The following is a 17,196-nucleotide window of genomic DNA, read 5'->3' on the forward strand; positions in this document are numbered from 1 at the left end:
AGGTAGCTAGATGAGTACACAGTGCTTTTCTTTCTTGTTTTTATTCAGTTTCATGCATGTTTTTACCTTTAATTTATGGTGGAAAAAAACTACTTTAGTCACTCGTGTTGTATGAATGAGCAGTTCTTAGGAAAGCTAAGACCCACAACTTGCACAGCCACTTTGAACAGGAACAATCACACATCCATTTGGTGAGTGTATTCTTCTTGCTGTGCTCTTTTCAAAAAGGAACTTTATTGCTCCTGCATGTGTTTAGGAGACATCTCTACCCAAAACAGTTACACTCTATCCAGACAGAAGCAAATGTAAAATCAGTGCAAAGACACATTAAAGCAGGAGTACCATCAAGAGTGTGCTAATATAACTTTTCACTCATTTAGCAGAAAAACAAACGCATCATTTCTTTTGAAAATTTTACAATAACACTTTTGCTGAAGCCTCTGACTGATTTGCTTCCACAATGTTTTTCCAGCTCTTCCCCAATAAACTTAGGAATTTAAATATGGAGACTGCTGGTCTTTCCATCCAGTGTTTCAGGTTATTATCTCGCTATACACTAAACTCCTGGCTAGCCAGTCTTACTCGCTTTGTTATTGCCTGTTTCCTCACCATTCTAGCAATACACACAACTACTTCCTGCAATGCATTATAATCCTCATTATTGCAGAGAGTGTAGTACAATTTTATCAAATACAACCAGAGGGTTTTTCATTCTCCTGTGGGAATTATTGCGATCGCTTTCAAATTGTTATTATTTGATATTGTTATGAATGCAGTAGGTTTCCTGGAAATAAGGTCTGTTTTCTGAAAATTCAGACGATTTTTAGTTTTTGATGACAGCCTTTATTAAACAGTACAAGGGTAAGCACTTTATCACTTAGCCAATATGCAGTTTAGGGTTAAAGGCTGAACTTCAATAAAACTGGGAAAATATTGGTATGAATAATAATGCTTTACATGGCTAATATAAGCATCATTTTCTCAATTTGATGAAAACAGCAACCTTATGTCTTTGTACTGAGTATACATACAGGATTCTCTCTGCATGACGTCACACTGGGTCAAGGGGAGGAGACACACTGACCTGCTCCGTGAGACGCCGTGTCCTCAGGAAGAAACCCAAAAGACATCCAATGACCACAGCCATCACTGACATGATGAGGAGCCCGTTCTGCTTGCAAACATTCTTCACCCTCACCCACACTGCATCCAAAGCCATGGCCATTGTGAGTCACCTGTCGTCTGTCCTCTCAGCAATCCATAAATATGGCCCAACCAAAGCTTTAAACTCCAGGTGTAAGAATGAAGGAAAAATATAAAATGAATGAAGAAAAACTATGCAAAATATCCACTCCTCTGCGACGTTTTAAAGCACCTTTGGGCTCAGCATTCCTCTTGTCTTTACGCTGCAGCAATCTGCACTAAGCTAAGAGGATCCTCTCACTTTCCAGGCATGTCCTCCCATCCTGCCCCACCCATCAGCATCCCTGTGTGGGCTGACCCACTGTGAGTGGGTGGGAACAGCTGGCAACCATGTCACAGGGGGTTAAAGATTCCCAATCCTGTTATAGTGCAACTGTATTAAATAGGTCTGAAGCTGGATTAAAAGTCCATGAACAATTTGACAAAGGTTAGCAGAGTAACCTTACGGACCCTCTGAGAAAACAGGGGGATATGTCTCACACACAGTGGTCATAGAACTGCTTTTTGAAAACTTTATGTTGGCTAAATCAGCAAAGCAGAATTCATGATGATCCTGGGGTTTGCAACCCAGTATCACCAAGAACAATGCTCATACAGGATTTTGGACAATTTGCTTCCAAACCTTGTCACCATTTTACTATACCCAAATAAGATCTTCCTCAACCTTAAACAAATTCAATGAAGATGTTTTAATTAACAATTTTCACTATTTGGGCATTTGTGCCATTTGTGTCAGTAAATGAACTACACTAATCTCTCATATCATCTAACAATGTTATTTCAGTTCCCTGAGGTTTGTGGGCATCCATTTATATACCACTCTCTTAAGGTCTTAAGCATCTCAGTCAGGTTTAGGTCTGGACGTCTGACTGGTCCATTGGAACATCTTGATTCTTCAGTCATTCTGTTCTGCTGTGCTTTGGATTATTGTCCTGTTTCATGACCCAGCTTTGGCCTAGTTTTAGCAGACCGACAGATGGCCTCATATTCGACTCTAGAATACTTTTGTAAACAGTGGAGTTTATGGTTCAACTCAGCGACTGCCCAAATCATCAGCCCTCCAACACCCTACTTGGCAGCTGGTAGGACATATGGTAAATGGAGTGATTCTTATATAGCGCTTTTCTACTCTCCTGGAGTACTCAAAGTGCTCTATACAACATGCCTCATTCACCCATTCACACCCACTTCTATACACAAGTGCAAACTAACCTGCATTCACACTCCGATGAACGCATCGGAGGACAATTTGGGTTAGTATCTTGCCCAAGGATACTTGACATGCAGACTGGGGAAGCCAAGGATCGAACCACCGACCTTGCGATCAGTAGCTGATCTGCTCTACCACCTCAGCCACAGCCACCCAATCTCATCTGTCCTGATGTCTTCTGGTTTCTTCAGATACAGCTTTGCCACTCTTAGCCATGCTGCCACGTTCCTTTTTAGAGAGAATAGGCTTTCTCCTGGCAACCTTTCCAAACATACCACATCATACGTATTCAGTTTCCTCTTAACTGTATGTTACTTCTAAGATGCTAAATGAGGCCTATAGAGTTGAGACATATTTGTCTTGAATGTTTTCCACTTATTAATAATCATTCTCACTGGAGAATCGTGGACTAAATTGTTTGGAAATGATCTTATAGGCCTTCACAGACTGATGGGCTGCAGCACTTGCTTCTTAAAATCACTACTGATCTCTTTTCTCCTTGGCATTGTTTTAATGCACACCTGAATGCTGGAGCTCAGAAAACTGCCAAAACATCTGCTTTTATAGAGGTTTCACACTTTAGATGCCGATGAGCATTTAATCAAGTGCATTTGATTATCAGCTCTTGTCGCTAGTTACTTAATTTCCTGAGAGCAGAAGGGGTGTAATTAGTTTTTCACGCACTGCTTTTAGCTTAGTTTTTGTTAAATAAATAATTATATCATGTGATAAGTCATGTTTTGTAGCTTATCTGAGGTTATATTTGAAGGAAACGGTTTCCAAGGCCTAATCCGTGGATCGACTTCCTTCGAGGCGTGGACGTCTATCAGCAGAGAATGTCCCTTAGTCTGTAACACAGTCAAATATATTCTCAAGCAATATTCAAGCATGCCATTCAGCGTGTTAGTACGAGCTCGGGAGCAGCTTGGGAGAACAAGAAAACAGAGACTGCTTTAGATTGTCTTCCCAAATTGACTCAACTTTATTCACAAGTACAACAGTTTATATAGAGGGTAAAATTCATGAGACAGCAGATTATCAGTTTAAACCAGTACAGACCAAGATAAGGGAGCGTCTTCCTGCCCTTGGGTGAAGAAGCATCCTTTGTGTAGTTTATTAGTTCAGCTACAATTGTGATTATCTCAGCGACATATTTTCAAGGCACAAAACAAAGAGTTCTTTCATTAGTGAAATCTGAAACAAACCATTTGGCCTTCAACAGGCGTCTAAAAGATTAAGAAACTAATGTAGCTGAGGGAGTGATCTCTGTGGTATTTCAACCTTGTACCAGCCTGTGATTCTCACACATCAATTCTTGGGTCAAAGAGAAAAATAACTAAAACAAAGGGGCCTTATTGAATGACAGAGTTTTCCTGCATAATGTCACTATAAAACAATATCCAGTAAATGCTACCATGGTACTAAAATACCTAACAGTTCCCCTCTTTTATTATTTTTAAAAATAATAACTCAAATAGAAAGGAAAAATCACAAATGTAATAACATAATATAAAAAGCAAATCATAAAATGTAATAGTTCACAACCTAATGTTCAATATACACATCAGGAACATCATTGGTAACATCTGGCACATCCTCAGGATCAATTTGTGCTAATTGCAAATACATTGAAGTAGCTGTACTAGTAGCTATATGGGTTATCATTGAAAATGTGGCTTGCAGAAATTTGAACAGGGTTGCACTTTACAATACGAAATAGTAAATAAAAATCCTAAGGTTAATGCAGTAGATATGATTAATAACCTAAATATATAAAAAAGACAGTTCTTTAGTCGTCTTCTGGCCTGGTCCCAGGTTCGAGAGACACCGTATAAGCGTCGTGTGATGACAATGGGCATTTCATTTTCTCCATTATCAGGATGAAACGAGTCTATCTTTATCAGGTTAGACATTGTGTGGTACTCTAGGCTTTCTGTTCCTGCTGGATGTTCGAGTACCTTGTTGTTGTTCTTTCAGGCGTTGTGTGTTAATCAGTGATTGTGTGTGTGTAGGTGGATTGGATCCGGGCGTTGGCTCGCCTGAGTCGTCATCTACTTGATCCGACGCCTTAGGTGGTTTGGTGGGGCTGGTCTTAACCCTGCTGGCATGAATCCACTGAGGTTGTCCATCTGTTAGGATGCTGGTTCTCGTCACTGCAAGTACAGTCTGGGGGCTGGAACACGCGGCCTCCCCGAGTGCCCTTGGTTTTAGCGACTTTACCAACACCGCATCTCCTGGTTTCCACGGATGGGTTGGATCTATGGAAGGGAGAGGCTGAGAGAGACAAACTTTCTGATAGTTATTATTCAGTGTTTCTACCAGGTTATGAACATAGTCAGACAATGCAGTGTCTATGTCCCCTTCCAATAGCGGTGCCCCTCTGGAGGCTGACCATGGTGTTGGAAACGGTCTTCCCATGATTATTTCAAATGGAGATAATTTGGTTGCAGCGGATGGAATCATTCTAATCTCGCAGAGGATTTGAGGAAGTAGTTTGATCCAGGTCATTCCTGTTTCTATCATTGCTTTAGTCAGGCGATTTTTTATGGTCCTATTCATTCTTTCTACAACTCCTGAACTCTGAGGGTGGTATGGCACATGATATTTCCAGTCTATTGCTAGAGTTTTAGCACACTTTTGAATTACTTCTGATGTGAATGAAGGTCCTCTATCACTGTTAATTTGGTGAGGTATTCCAAATCTGGGTATTATTTCATTGCATTCTATCATATATTTTTTACAGGACTTTTTAATCAGCCTACTTTCCTTATCACAAATAGTATTTAACATTTCTACTGACCTGTTTTCTGGCGATAATCGTTCGGGATAGGGCTCCGGAAATACATTAGGATGCATTAAAGTTATAGTTCTTAAGTTCGAGACGAAATCAGTCACGTAAGCACTTCCGCATGTTCTGGATACGTAATCATGGAAGTCTTCATTGATTCGCGAGCGTGGGTTAAACGTAACCGGAAGTGGGAGTCGTACTGAGCCGCTATTTGTGATTTTATATTTTATTTTTTTCGGTTTTACAGTTAATTTTGAGTTTTTATCGGACCCGTCTAAGGTCTTTGAATTATTCTGACCCATGGTCAGTGATTTCCAGAGGGGTTTAGGCGCTTGAAGGTTTTAAGTTAGTTTTTATTTTGCTGTGGCACACCTGAGGTTACTTGATTTTTTTGCTAGCAATTTTATCTTTTTAGTGAGCAACTTCTCACTTTTTAACGAGCAACTTCTCGTTTTATGACCCCAGGCAACTTCCTGTGTCCTTTCTGCTGGTGAGCAACTTCTTAGTTTATGACAGCAGGCAACTTCCTGTGTTTCTATGTGGGCCACTAACGAAGGCTCCTCAGCGTATCCCACTTGTTACTATGTGGGCCACTGAAGAAGGCCTCGTCAGCGTATCCCGTTTCTATGTGGATCACTGAGAAAGGCATAACACAGTCTTATAAAATAAAAGACGAGTGCCTACCTTCGTCAGGATCCCACTTCTGACACCAAAATTGAAGGAAACGGTTTCCAGGGCCTACTCCGTGGATCGGCTTCCTCCGAGGCGTGGACGTCTATCAGCAGAGAATGTCCCTTAGTCTGTAACACAGTCAAATATATTCTCAAGCAATATTCAAGCATGCCATTCAGCGTGTTAGTACGAGCTCGGGAGCAGCTTGGGAGAACAAGAAAACAGAGACTGCTTTAGATTGTCTTCCCAAATTGACTCAACTTTATTCACAAGTACAACAGTTTATATAGAGGGTAAAATTCATGAGACAGCAGATTATCAGTTTAAACCAGTACAGACCAAGATAAGGGAGCGTCTTCCTGCCCTTGGGTGAAGAAGCATCCTTTGTGTAGTTTATTAGTTCAGCTACAATTGTGATTATCTCAGCGACATATTTTCAAGGCACAAAACAAAGAGTTCTTTCATTAGTGAAATCTGAAACAAACCATTTGGCCTTCAAGAAACTAATGTAGCTGAGGGAGTGATCTCTGTGGTATTTCAACCTTGTACCAGCCTGTGATTCTCACACATCAATTCTTGGGTCAAAGAGAAAAATAACTAAAACAAAGGGGCCTTATTGAATGACAGAGTTTTCCTGCATAATGTCACTATAAAACAATATCCAGTAAATGCTACCATGGTACTAAAATACCTAACAATATTTACCTCATTTTATTTTTTTTTCTTGTCCTGATAAGTAAAACCTTAAGCTCTAAAGAGGGTATACTTAATTTGTTTTTCTACCATTGCTTGTGTTTGACATATTATATATTATATATGTGTTTGGATATTTAAGAAAATAAAAAGACATTTCTTCATTACCTGCCTGTTGGAAGGAAACAAGAAGTAAAGAAAAGATGCAAGCAAGTGTAGAAATTGAAGCGAGATGTTAACATAGACAAAGCGTGCACACTAAAGAAGGTGTTGTACCAAGAAGAGATACCTAAAGCAAGGCAGGCGATCACAGTGGAGTGAAACACACAAGGACAGGAAGTGAAGACTTTACCAAAACCAAGTGAGGTGAGTGAGTCAAAACAAAAGTCTGCGGTCTGGGGTGTGGGGCCTCCCTGCTGCTGCGGAGTCGGGGTGGTCTGCCTCTCCCCACCGCAGGGAAAAGGGTAACACCACCTGGGTCTGGGTGCAATTCCCCCCTCCAGGGGCAAGGGTACCTAGACCCGGTTTGTAGAGTACGCTTGGGGAGTGTGATTGTGTGTACAGCGTCTCTTTATGTCTGTCTCCACGTTGGTTGAGTGTGGAGTGAGTGCATATGAGAGCATGAGGGTGGGAATGGATGTTTGTGTCTGTGTGTGCCTGTATGTCTGTGTCTATATGTCAGGTTGGGTATCAGACGCCACCTCTCTGGGGACACCTCAGGCCCTCCAAGGTTTGGAGGCCTATCTCCACCCACCACCACTTCCCCTGCCGGTGGCGGACTCCCTCAGGTGTCGGTGTGTTGGTGGTTCTTTGTGTCTGGGGGTGGGCGTCCGGGTACACACCGGCTCACTCCTTGGCGGCCGCTTGTCGGGGCCTGGGGCCTGGGGCTCGCTCGGGCCCCTTTGGAGGTGGGGTGCCCCCGGCCTCTCGGCCTGGGGCTCGGTCACTCAGGCACAGCTGGGGGCCGGCGGAGCTCACGGGCGCGTCACTGCAACTCCCCCTGACTTCTGCTCCGCGGCTGCTGGGCGAGCCCTCATCTGGGACTCTCCTCGGCTCTTACTGGAACAGTGGGGCGGCTGCCCCTCTGTTGGTCTTCCATGGTCTCTTGTGTTCTGGGGGCCTCTGGATGTCTGGAGTTTTGATCTCCTCCATACCCGCTTCACACCCTGGAGGACGGGGCTGTGGCCCCCCCACACTCCCTAGCAGATCATTACATGGAGAAACCTTTGGAATGCAAGCATGCTGATCCACACAGGTATGCACACATGGGTATTCACAGACGCGGACTAAAGCTTTCTTGGCTGCTGCCTCAAAGCACACTGTGCGCTGTCTATCTTGCGTGCTGCACAATATCGTTTATTATTTAGTAAATATTGATATCTATGACTAGCTAGTTTATTGTGATGGTGCTTTGTTTTCTCTATTATTATGTTGCTCTTTGTTGTTTGCTGTCTCCTCTGTTTGTTTTTTTTGTTTGTTTGTTTTTTTTTCTCCATACAGGTGACCCAGGAGTTCTTTTTTTTTTTTTTCTCTCTCTTCCCCCCCCTTCTCACCGTCTCTTCTCCCCTTTGGTTTTCTTTCTTTCTCTCCCCCTCTTTCTCTCATTCATTCCCCCTGTCCTATTTATTAAAAAAAAAAAAAAAAAAAAAAAAATGACAAAGGATGAACTGAAGCTCTGTCATCACGTAATGTCGCATACTGCTGTTTCTGATGTCATTTAAAAAAAAAAAAAAAAAAAAAAAAAAAAAACCAAAAGTAAAAGGAAAGCAAAAAGGAAATGAAACAAAGAAGAAGATGACCTTGGGAGCAGGATCAGGTGTGATAGTCTAATCCTCAGGATAACAGCTGCGATTTTCTACTTAACCTTCTCTTAGAAAAAATTACTTTGACATGATTAAGAACAAAGAGAAACTATTTTGTTTAAAATCCACATCTCATTCTTTCATATATAATACATTCTGAATATATACTATATACCCCTCATTAAATTACAATTCAAGTGAAATTAATTTCTAACCTCTTTTTTATCTCTCGAGCCATGCCAGGCAACTTCTGGTGAAGCACAGAATGAATTTTGAGAAACAGTTAAATGAGGCATATAATTCAAGTTCATACAGAGGTCATGTTCAGCTATTATCTCCTCAAGTTTTCCGACTTGGCTGTCATCTTCACTCTTCTCATGCAAGTACATGGAGCACTTCTATCCTATTTTAAAATCGGGGTATATTTTTGATTATTTCTATTTAATACAACCCTCTCTGAAGGGATAACTTGATTGAAAAAGTCACACTATTGTGACTTTGGCCCTGTCTGCTTTCACTGAAGGTGATAATCTGAAGAGCTGCTTATTGTGTTGTTGGTTTGCTTCTCTGGTCATCATTCAAATTCAAAATTCAATGAGAAAAACAAGTGACTAGGATGACTATAGAACTGGTGAATAGGTCTAGCAGGCAGACAAACCAAGGGCAGTTTATGTAACTGTGTCCGTGCTTTGCAGATGAAGTACTTCATGGTATGGTATATCTGTCATTTAAATAGGTCTGTCATATTTTTACGTAAACCTGGAAATAATCAGAAAGTTTAGATTCATAAACAAAAGAAGGAGAAATATTTCTGATTCTCTGCTGCATTTCTAGGCCATCAATAAGCAGATGTGTGACACTGGTCATGTCTCAGTCAATTTTACTAACAGCTGCATTTCCACGAGTTATACATTTCCTCTGAAGCAGCATTGAGATGATAATCAGGTGGATTTAAACGACTCATCAGAGGCTTGCTGGGGGAAATCAATCTGCAGCTTAGCTCACCTGTGGCTTGTTAAAAAATAAAAAGTTTTACTGCCGAATGTTGGTTTGAATGACACTTTGAATGAACATTTTCTCTCATTGGTTATGTGACTTACTTTGTCAGCTCATATTAAAAAGGTGGCACACAAAGGATGGCGCTCACCTAGATCTAGCACTTGTTGGAACTGAATGCATTCGTGTTGCAAATACAACCTCATTTACAAGCACATTAGAGATTTAGTACCACCGCTACAGTGGGAAAAAGAACTGAAGTTTTTGTTTTTCTGAGTACGGGGTAGCAGAGGCTAGACTGAAGGTTTCCAAGGTGGCAGATTAAAAACACACAATGTGGAACTGTTGTACCATAAAAAGGCCAAGTACAGTTTGCTGAAGGTAAAAGAGCTTGTTAGCCAGTTCTGCTCTGAGAGCACGAAGGTCAAGAAATATATAAAGGTCTTTGATGTTTTGCATATTCACAACTATATGCATGTGTTTCTTCTGTATTTAAGTGTGTTTTAAGGTTATGGGGAATAAAAGTAACCTTGACAGGTGTTTATCAGATGCCTCTTGCTCTGGCTTTTCAAGTTGAAATTGGCTGAAGGATCTCCAGTCTCTTTACATCACACAGAGCCATGAGAAAAAACTGTTGGAAACAAAGCATTAAGAGCACCCTCAAACCTGTTGTTGTTGTTGTTGTTATTATTATTATTTTACTTACTTTACTTCACATTTAAAATCCTGCCATGTTTGATGTATAAAATCACCACTGTAACTGTATGTATAGAAATAGAAATTATAGAAATTAATTTAAAAAAATCAAGCTCCTTTGACTACAATGACCTGGATGACTGAGAACCTTCACAGACATAATAAAAAAAATATTCTATCTTTCTTTAATAGCAATGAAGGTATAGCATATACAGCCAAGGCACTAATTAGTTTCAAGAAACAAGTTGGAAACTATGAATGCTTCGTATCAGCCACAATTAACGATCTGAGTTTTAAGTGACAGGAAGAGATCATTAAAGATTGGTAGTGACACACCTGACAGCAGGAAGTCCTTCCTGTCAGCGTTAAAGCTGACAGATTTGAGAGAACTAGAATAAAATTCAATTAATAAAGCGTCTTTTCAGATTCCAGAAATGTTTTGATGCACTGATGATGACAGAATGAGTCGTTTGTCTCATTTTTAATTATTGTAAGTGTGATTCCACAGTTTGGGATAAACATCAGGATTTGTCTTATTTGGTCTTTGTCTGAATAAACATAAACTGTTAACATGCCTGATCTGTGTATTTTATTTTTGTAACATACAATTTCAAAATTTACAACATTGTTTTGTCATATGCTTTTTTGTCAAACATGTCGTCATATGTAGCTGCACCACCATGCTGCTATTTACATATAGATCTAGATATATATAGATCTGGCTCTAAATAAATAGGTATAAAAATATAGATTTTCTGTTTGTCTATCACATACTCAAGAAGCTATTTATAAATAACTTTGGGTATGTAGTCGACTTCAGTTAATCCATCGATGTATGTGAGTGATGTGGGTCAAACACCAGTTGCATAAAATTACTAGTCAGGAAGCATAATTCAGTGGGAAATGAAATGGGATTAATGCATTTATACAACATTATGGTGACAGGTTAATTGCTATTGACTTCTGTCCCATAATTTGGGATGACTCATTTCCGAGCATCCTGTTTGTGTTTTCATTTTATTCTACAGAACAAAGCGCATTCAAAGAGGCCATGGATAATGAGCTTTGGGGCTTAAGCTTATTTTTTGATATTTTGGACTTTACCCTACAAAGGTATGGTACCACTAAAGTGATGTTACTCTGTATTGTGGAGGTTTAACGGAGCTGGGTAGCCACATGCACAATTCTTCCATATTAAATTTTTGCCAAGCTTTTCTTAAAATATAAAGCTGTATTCAACTATTTCTATAATCAAAAACTGCAGTTCACCTTCTGTAGTCTGCTCAGGCTGAATCAAACAAAATTGTACCAGATTCCAGACAGAGCGGAAACTGCTTTTGTTCTCAAAGAATATTCTGTAATTTCAATTATGTGATAAAATTATGTTTTATCTCAGAGGACTGCAGCTTACAAAAGACCCTGTAAAGGTAGGAATCTTAGCCAATAATGAACGTTGTATGGAAAAGATATGGGACTGGTCACATTTGTCACATTTGGTAAGTATCCCATTTCCATTACCTGTGGGTGCTATATGCCTGCCCAATACACCTGACCTTTAACACAGAGTTGGGATTAAGGAATATGACAAAAATCACTCAGGAATAATAACTCATTCCATGTAGTTTACTGTATGTGCAGAGATTAAGTGTTTTGGCCACTGGTTAGTTAATTATTTTGTCACTTGGGAGGGAAACTGGCAACAGCTAATCCACTGGGTGTCTGGTTCAGAAGTGCAAGTGATTAATTTGAAAATAATTTGTTTCCTGTTCAAACAACAAAGCACTTTTAGAGATAGAAGGTGGTTGACTAAGGTGTATTGTGACAGTTTGTCAGTAAGGTTAAATGTTAAAAGTGTTCTGGTGTCCAGTAAAGAACATTTTTACTGTTAACTGGTGTTGATCCAGAAAGCTGCAGCTGTGTGAAATAGCAGTCTCGTTACTTGAAAGTAACGAAGAGCAGTAAGCCTTATTTTTTATTGGTTTTGGTGACACACCCATCCGTTTCTAGTAAGAGGAGAACTCTGATAACTTTGTGATAATAAAAGCTAAAATTTAAACACATAAGAAGGCAGCCATGAACAGTGATAGATGATGCATACAATGTACAAGCACGACACACTGTAAAATGTGCTGTGTATTTTACAGTTTTGTACTGTTCTTCTAGAATATCATTAAATTCACATAAATAGACTGATTTTACATTTCAAATGTAAATTAACATAAAATCACTGTAAATGTAATAAAACATAATTTTCTTGTTTTTTAAATGCATCTGTCTGTACATATGCATATTTAGATTGTTAAAATACTTTCACAAATGTATCATAATTTCACAAATATTTGTCCGTTATTTGAAAGATTGAACTGTTAAATTCAAATGTAATGCTTTGGAAAAATATATAAAATGACTTTTTTTACATCAAATAATAATTATTATTATTGTTGTTATTTAGGGCAATCGTGGCTCAAGTGTTGGCAGTTCGCCTTGCAATCAGAAGGTTGCCGGGTCGAGCCCCGGCTCGGACACTCTCGGTCATTATGTCTTTAGGCAAGACTCTTCACCTGCTGGCGATGGCCAGAGGGGAATTGTAAAGCGCTTTGAGGGTCTCAAAAAGCGCGATATGAATGCAATCCGTTATTATTTAAACCAACTGTTAAATGTATATTTCTGTACATTTAAGTATTATTATTCATATTGCTGCATTCATTGATCTTGATTATAGGTAATTTCATTGTTTAATCGCATTAAAATGTACCTAATTTAATGTTTAAAATCCCATGTAAAATTAGGGCAACAAACTGTATTGTCATTACTGAAAATAACCGTATTTCAGAAAGTTATTTTCTGTTATTTTATGGTATTATTTTGGCGCCCCAGCTGCTGGAATATTACTGCTTTTTTAGGATTTTTTTTTTTACGGTGCAGTGCTTTGGTCAAGGTTTGGTGTATTTTATACAGAAAAGGGTACAATCTGATAAATTAGCTTTTTAACAGAACTATTCGCTGAGCTAAGAGCCCACTTAGTTTTCTTACCTATACTTGTACTGAGAAACGAAGAAGTTAAATCAAGCCAGTGTTCACAGATAAATGATTTTGAATGTGCAGTCATTTAAAATAATGTGATAGTCTAAAAGGCTTAGTTTGCCTCTCTGCTTACATCAGTCAAAACAAAAATACATTGCCCGCTATTAGAATAGATTTTCAGATAGTTATATAGTGTTGGTTTACCTGAGGCTCCAGGTCCTCCACTCTCGTAACATTATTCTTACAAAGCTGTTGGAAATCCAGGCTGCCGGCAGTAATCGAACAAGAAGCATTTTAGCTTATTTTTGTATAATTGTTGTCTCAATTGTTTTACAACTAAATTAACCAAATTGTTGTTTTTTGCTTAATCAGTTGCACTGTAAGAAGCATGCTATATAAACATAATTCCTTAAAAAGACAGTATTAAAGTCTAAATGTAATTTAGTAATCGTAACAGAGCAGTAACAACGTATCTTCTTCTCTGTCTTGGTATATTTTTTTCAAAATGTGACATCTTTCTTTTAAAAATCACCTCAGGATGACCTCAGTGCTGCCGTTTCTGGGTTATGTATCTAAAAGGCAGCATGGAATTGCTTTGAATGGAATTTGCTCTCGCTTTGAAGACACACTCCCGCTGTGTGTTTGCACAACTCCAGCCCCAAACTTCTGTCTGCTGCAGAGATTTGTTTTAATTTATTTATTTCCCCCCGGTAGGAGTTTTAATTTTTTTGTTGGCCCAAAGCTTGAGTGATTCAGGTCGCTTTGTCCGTCACAGTCTGTCCTCATGACGTGGCCATGTGTGCGGTAGTCAGGGCACACAGAATCAGCTGCCAGCTGAATTCTCCCTATTTTGCTGTACATTCCTCGTGGGTACACCGTGATGAAGAACCTTATGGGAAAAAAATGTTGCAGATGAGAAGAGATGCAGTGTTTATGCATAACTAGACTCATTTCCCCTCCTTTCTTATTTGTGGAACACATGAAGGCTCATGAATGAATTTGAGCGCTTTGGCGTGTTGTCTATGTGTGCCAGGGAAGAGCTCCATATGTGTGAGTAAAGTATGTGCTCATGCTGGAATCACATGTTTTGCCAGACTCCATGGTCACTAATCCCCCCTTTTTTGCCAATATTTCCACTCTATCTGGTTTCATCAGGCAGGGATTACACAGGATTAGACAACCTCCCAGAAGCTGACATGCATTCATTCATTAAAAACCCAAATGGCATTGCTCACTCAGCTCTAATTCAACCAAAATGCACCAATTACAACACAACCACTGGCGTTTATTGCTGTAAAAATGTCTGTAAAATAATTTATATGACGTGGCTGCTTTGACAGGATTGCTGTGTTATGTGCTCTGTGTTTACGTAACATAGCGGTGAGGACAGCATGATGTCACCAGAATGGGGGTGGTATTGAAGTTGTAGTTTAGCTACCTTCACTTGCCCTTTACCTCAGAGCTGCAGCCAATGAGTGTGCAGGGCTTTATCCCTCTGGCAGGCTTCTTCTCTGTGCAGATGAAATAATCTGAGACTGGAAGACACTCTCAGATTTTGACTGTAGGTCACAATTTATTTATGCTTGATGCCCGAATGGCTTTACAAGGATCAATAAACAGTAAAAGGACATTTTAATCTTAAATGTTCTGATTGCATGCCCATTTCTAGCCAATCAAAAATTATATGAGCATTTTGATTTTGATGACGGGGGCAGAGTGACACAGTTTGGATTCAAACTGGGCTCAGTCATGATTTTTTAATTTTTTTCTTATTAAGCCAGGCTCCCATTGTGCTCTGCTGAGGCTCATTAGGCATCTGTCATTTAGGCGGCTGTCATCTGCACACCAGATGATGGACAGCTCTGTCCTCCCCACCATTTCACAGGCTTGCAGACTAAAAGAGTCCTTCTCAGTCTGTTTCCATTTTCTTCAAATTAGTGATAACTTTCATATTCTCCTTGAATGCCAAAGGGACTTTTTTGATGAACAGCTTAATGTATCCAGTGGCTGTATATAAAAATGCCCACTAAGACATTTGTTAACCTCTGTTTTGAAGGCTTGAGCTGAGCCTTTTAACCCACGGCCATCTCTTGAAACCAAACAAGGACCCTGCAGTCCTATATGGTAGCAACTTGTCTATCAGAAGGTGTCCACATCTGCTTTCAAATGTGACCATAATTTATCAGCACACTATTAAATGCAACTTTCACAATGACAAATATTACGTACCCTCAATAAAAGTGTTGGATGAGTGCTTTTTTTTTCTCTTGAGAGCTCCTCAGTCTGGCACTGGCTTGCTGACATGCTCACTCAATAGTCATCACTACGTCCGGAACCCAAGCTCTTGACAAATACCATTAAAAAAAAAAAAGAAAGAGAGAAATCCAAGTTTGCAAAGAGATTTTATACAACATCACTATAACATATGTTTATACAAGATGCTTAATACACGGTATGGCCCTCTCTGAAAGCTTTGTACATAGACTGCATAAGTCTCTGGATCTGAAACAGTCACAGGGCAGGGTGTTGCAGCAAGGATGGCAAAAATACAGGCTGGAGTTCTTCATTTCAGTCAGATGATCACCAACAACAGATCAGAGATGGAGTTGTGATGGAGGTAGCAATGATGAGAGTGTTGTGCATACACTTTTTGTAGATGAAGCCACTAGCTTGAGAACGCAGTAAACAGAAAGCAAAAATTCTGAGATGAACAATGAGTTAAATCAAATGAAAACATATCCATCCTTTTCCACTTATTTGGGGCCAGGTCACAGGGGCAGCAGCCTAAGCTGAGAAGACCAGACCTCCCTCTCCCCGGCCACCTCCTCCAGCTTGTCTTGGGGAACACCAAGGCATTCTCAGGCCAGCTGAGAGATATAATCTCTCCAGCGTGTCCTGGGTCTGCCTCAGGGTCTCCTCCTGGTGGGACATGCCCAGAACACCTCACCCAGGAGGCGCCCAGGAGGCATCCTTGTCAGATGCCCGAACCACCTCAACTGGCTTCTTTTGATGTGGAGGAGCAGCGGCTCCACTCTGAGCCCCTCCCAGATGGCAGAACTCCTCACCCTATCTCTGGGGGAGAAGACAGCCACCCTTTGGAGGAAGTTCTTTTCTGCCACTTGTATCCATGATCTTGTACTTTCGGTCACTACCCACAGCTTGTGACCATAGGTGAGGGACATAGATCGCTTTTACACTCAGCTCTTTGTTCACCACAATGGACCCGTACAGCGTCTGCATCACTGCAGTCGCAGCACCAATCCATCTGTCGATCTCCCGTTCCCTTCTTGCATCTGATAGAAGTTTTCGAAGAGATTAAAATGATGTACTGAGAAATGGATTTAACGCAAAGTCTGAAAATGTATTGCACAAGGTAAAATTTGAGTTGTTTTTTTTTTTAACTAGTATATACAGTATTGCATCGTGGCTTAAGAGTTGGGAGTTTGCCTTGTAATCGGAAGGTTGCCGGTTCGAGGCCCGGCTGGGATAGTCTCAGTCGTTGTGTCCTTGGTTTGGGCAAGACACTTCATCTGTTGCCTACTGATGGTGGTCAGAGGGCCCGGTGGCACCAGTGTTCGGCAGCCTCGCCTCTGTCAGTGCGCCCCAGGGTGGCTGTGCCTACAATGTAGCTTGCCATCACCAGTGTTTGAATGGGTGGATGACTGAATGTGTAAAGCGCTTTGGGGTCCTTAGGGACTAGTAAAGCGCTATACAAATACAGTCCATTTACCATTTCATACTAACCAAACCAGTAAAAACACCTGAACCTGCTTCAAAATCCTCTGTAATGTTATTGCTGCGTACAGATAGGTTTATTGTACGCAGGGAAAGGGAAAAGCCCTTTTTTTGTTGCTTAGTTCAGTTTTCCACTTTTTCTTCTATTGTTTTCTAAGGGTCTGTAAGTCAAAAACGTCCTCTTTAGCTGTCTCTTCTTGTTTGTCATCCAACATGAACTGTATACAAATAATTGACACCATGTTTGTCATCTGTCGTTTCCACCTTAGTGTTTTGAAATGGGATGTGTTGACTACTGAGTTAATCTGACTCAGAAACCAGACTAGTGACTTGGTAATCACTAAGTATCCCCATTCTAAATCGTCCTCTGCTTTTTG

General features: G+C 40.2%; 1 protein-coding gene and 1 long non-coding RNA gene across 2 annotated transcripts in view; both read right to left on the bottom strand.

Annotated features, from left to right (window-relative positions):
• slc1a7b (solute carrier family 1 member 7b) overlaps positions 1 to 1,467 on the bottom strand; it is a 51,616-nt gene extending 50,149 nt beyond the window's left edge. The window contains exon 1 of the mRNA XM_004552926.3: positions 1,085 to 1,467. Within this exon, the coding sequence (XP_004552983.1) occupies positions 1,085 to 1,225 (141 nt within the window). The 5' untranslated portion in view covers positions 1,226 to 1,467. The remainder of the gene's footprint in view (positions 1 to 1,084) is intronic.
• Positions 1,468 to 3,371: 1,904 nt separating this feature from the next.
• On the bottom strand, positions 3,372 to 6,380 carry LOC143415072 (uncharacterized). The gene is made up of 2 exons (XR_013095681.1): positions 5,214 to 6,380; positions 3,372 to 4,687 (listed from the first exon to the last, which is right to left on the bottom strand). It is a non-coding gene; the product is annotated as an uncharacterized LOC143415072 (long non-coding RNA).
• Positions 6,381 to 17,196: the final 10,816 nt, after the last annotated feature.

The sequence above is a fragment of the Maylandia zebra genome, linkage group LG23 (genome assembly GCF_041146795.1).
Source record: "Maylandia zebra isolate NMK-2024a linkage group LG23, Mzebra_GT3a, whole genome shotgun sequence".
NCBI lineage: Eukaryota > Metazoa > Chordata > Actinopteri > Cichliformes > Cichlidae > Maylandia > Maylandia zebra.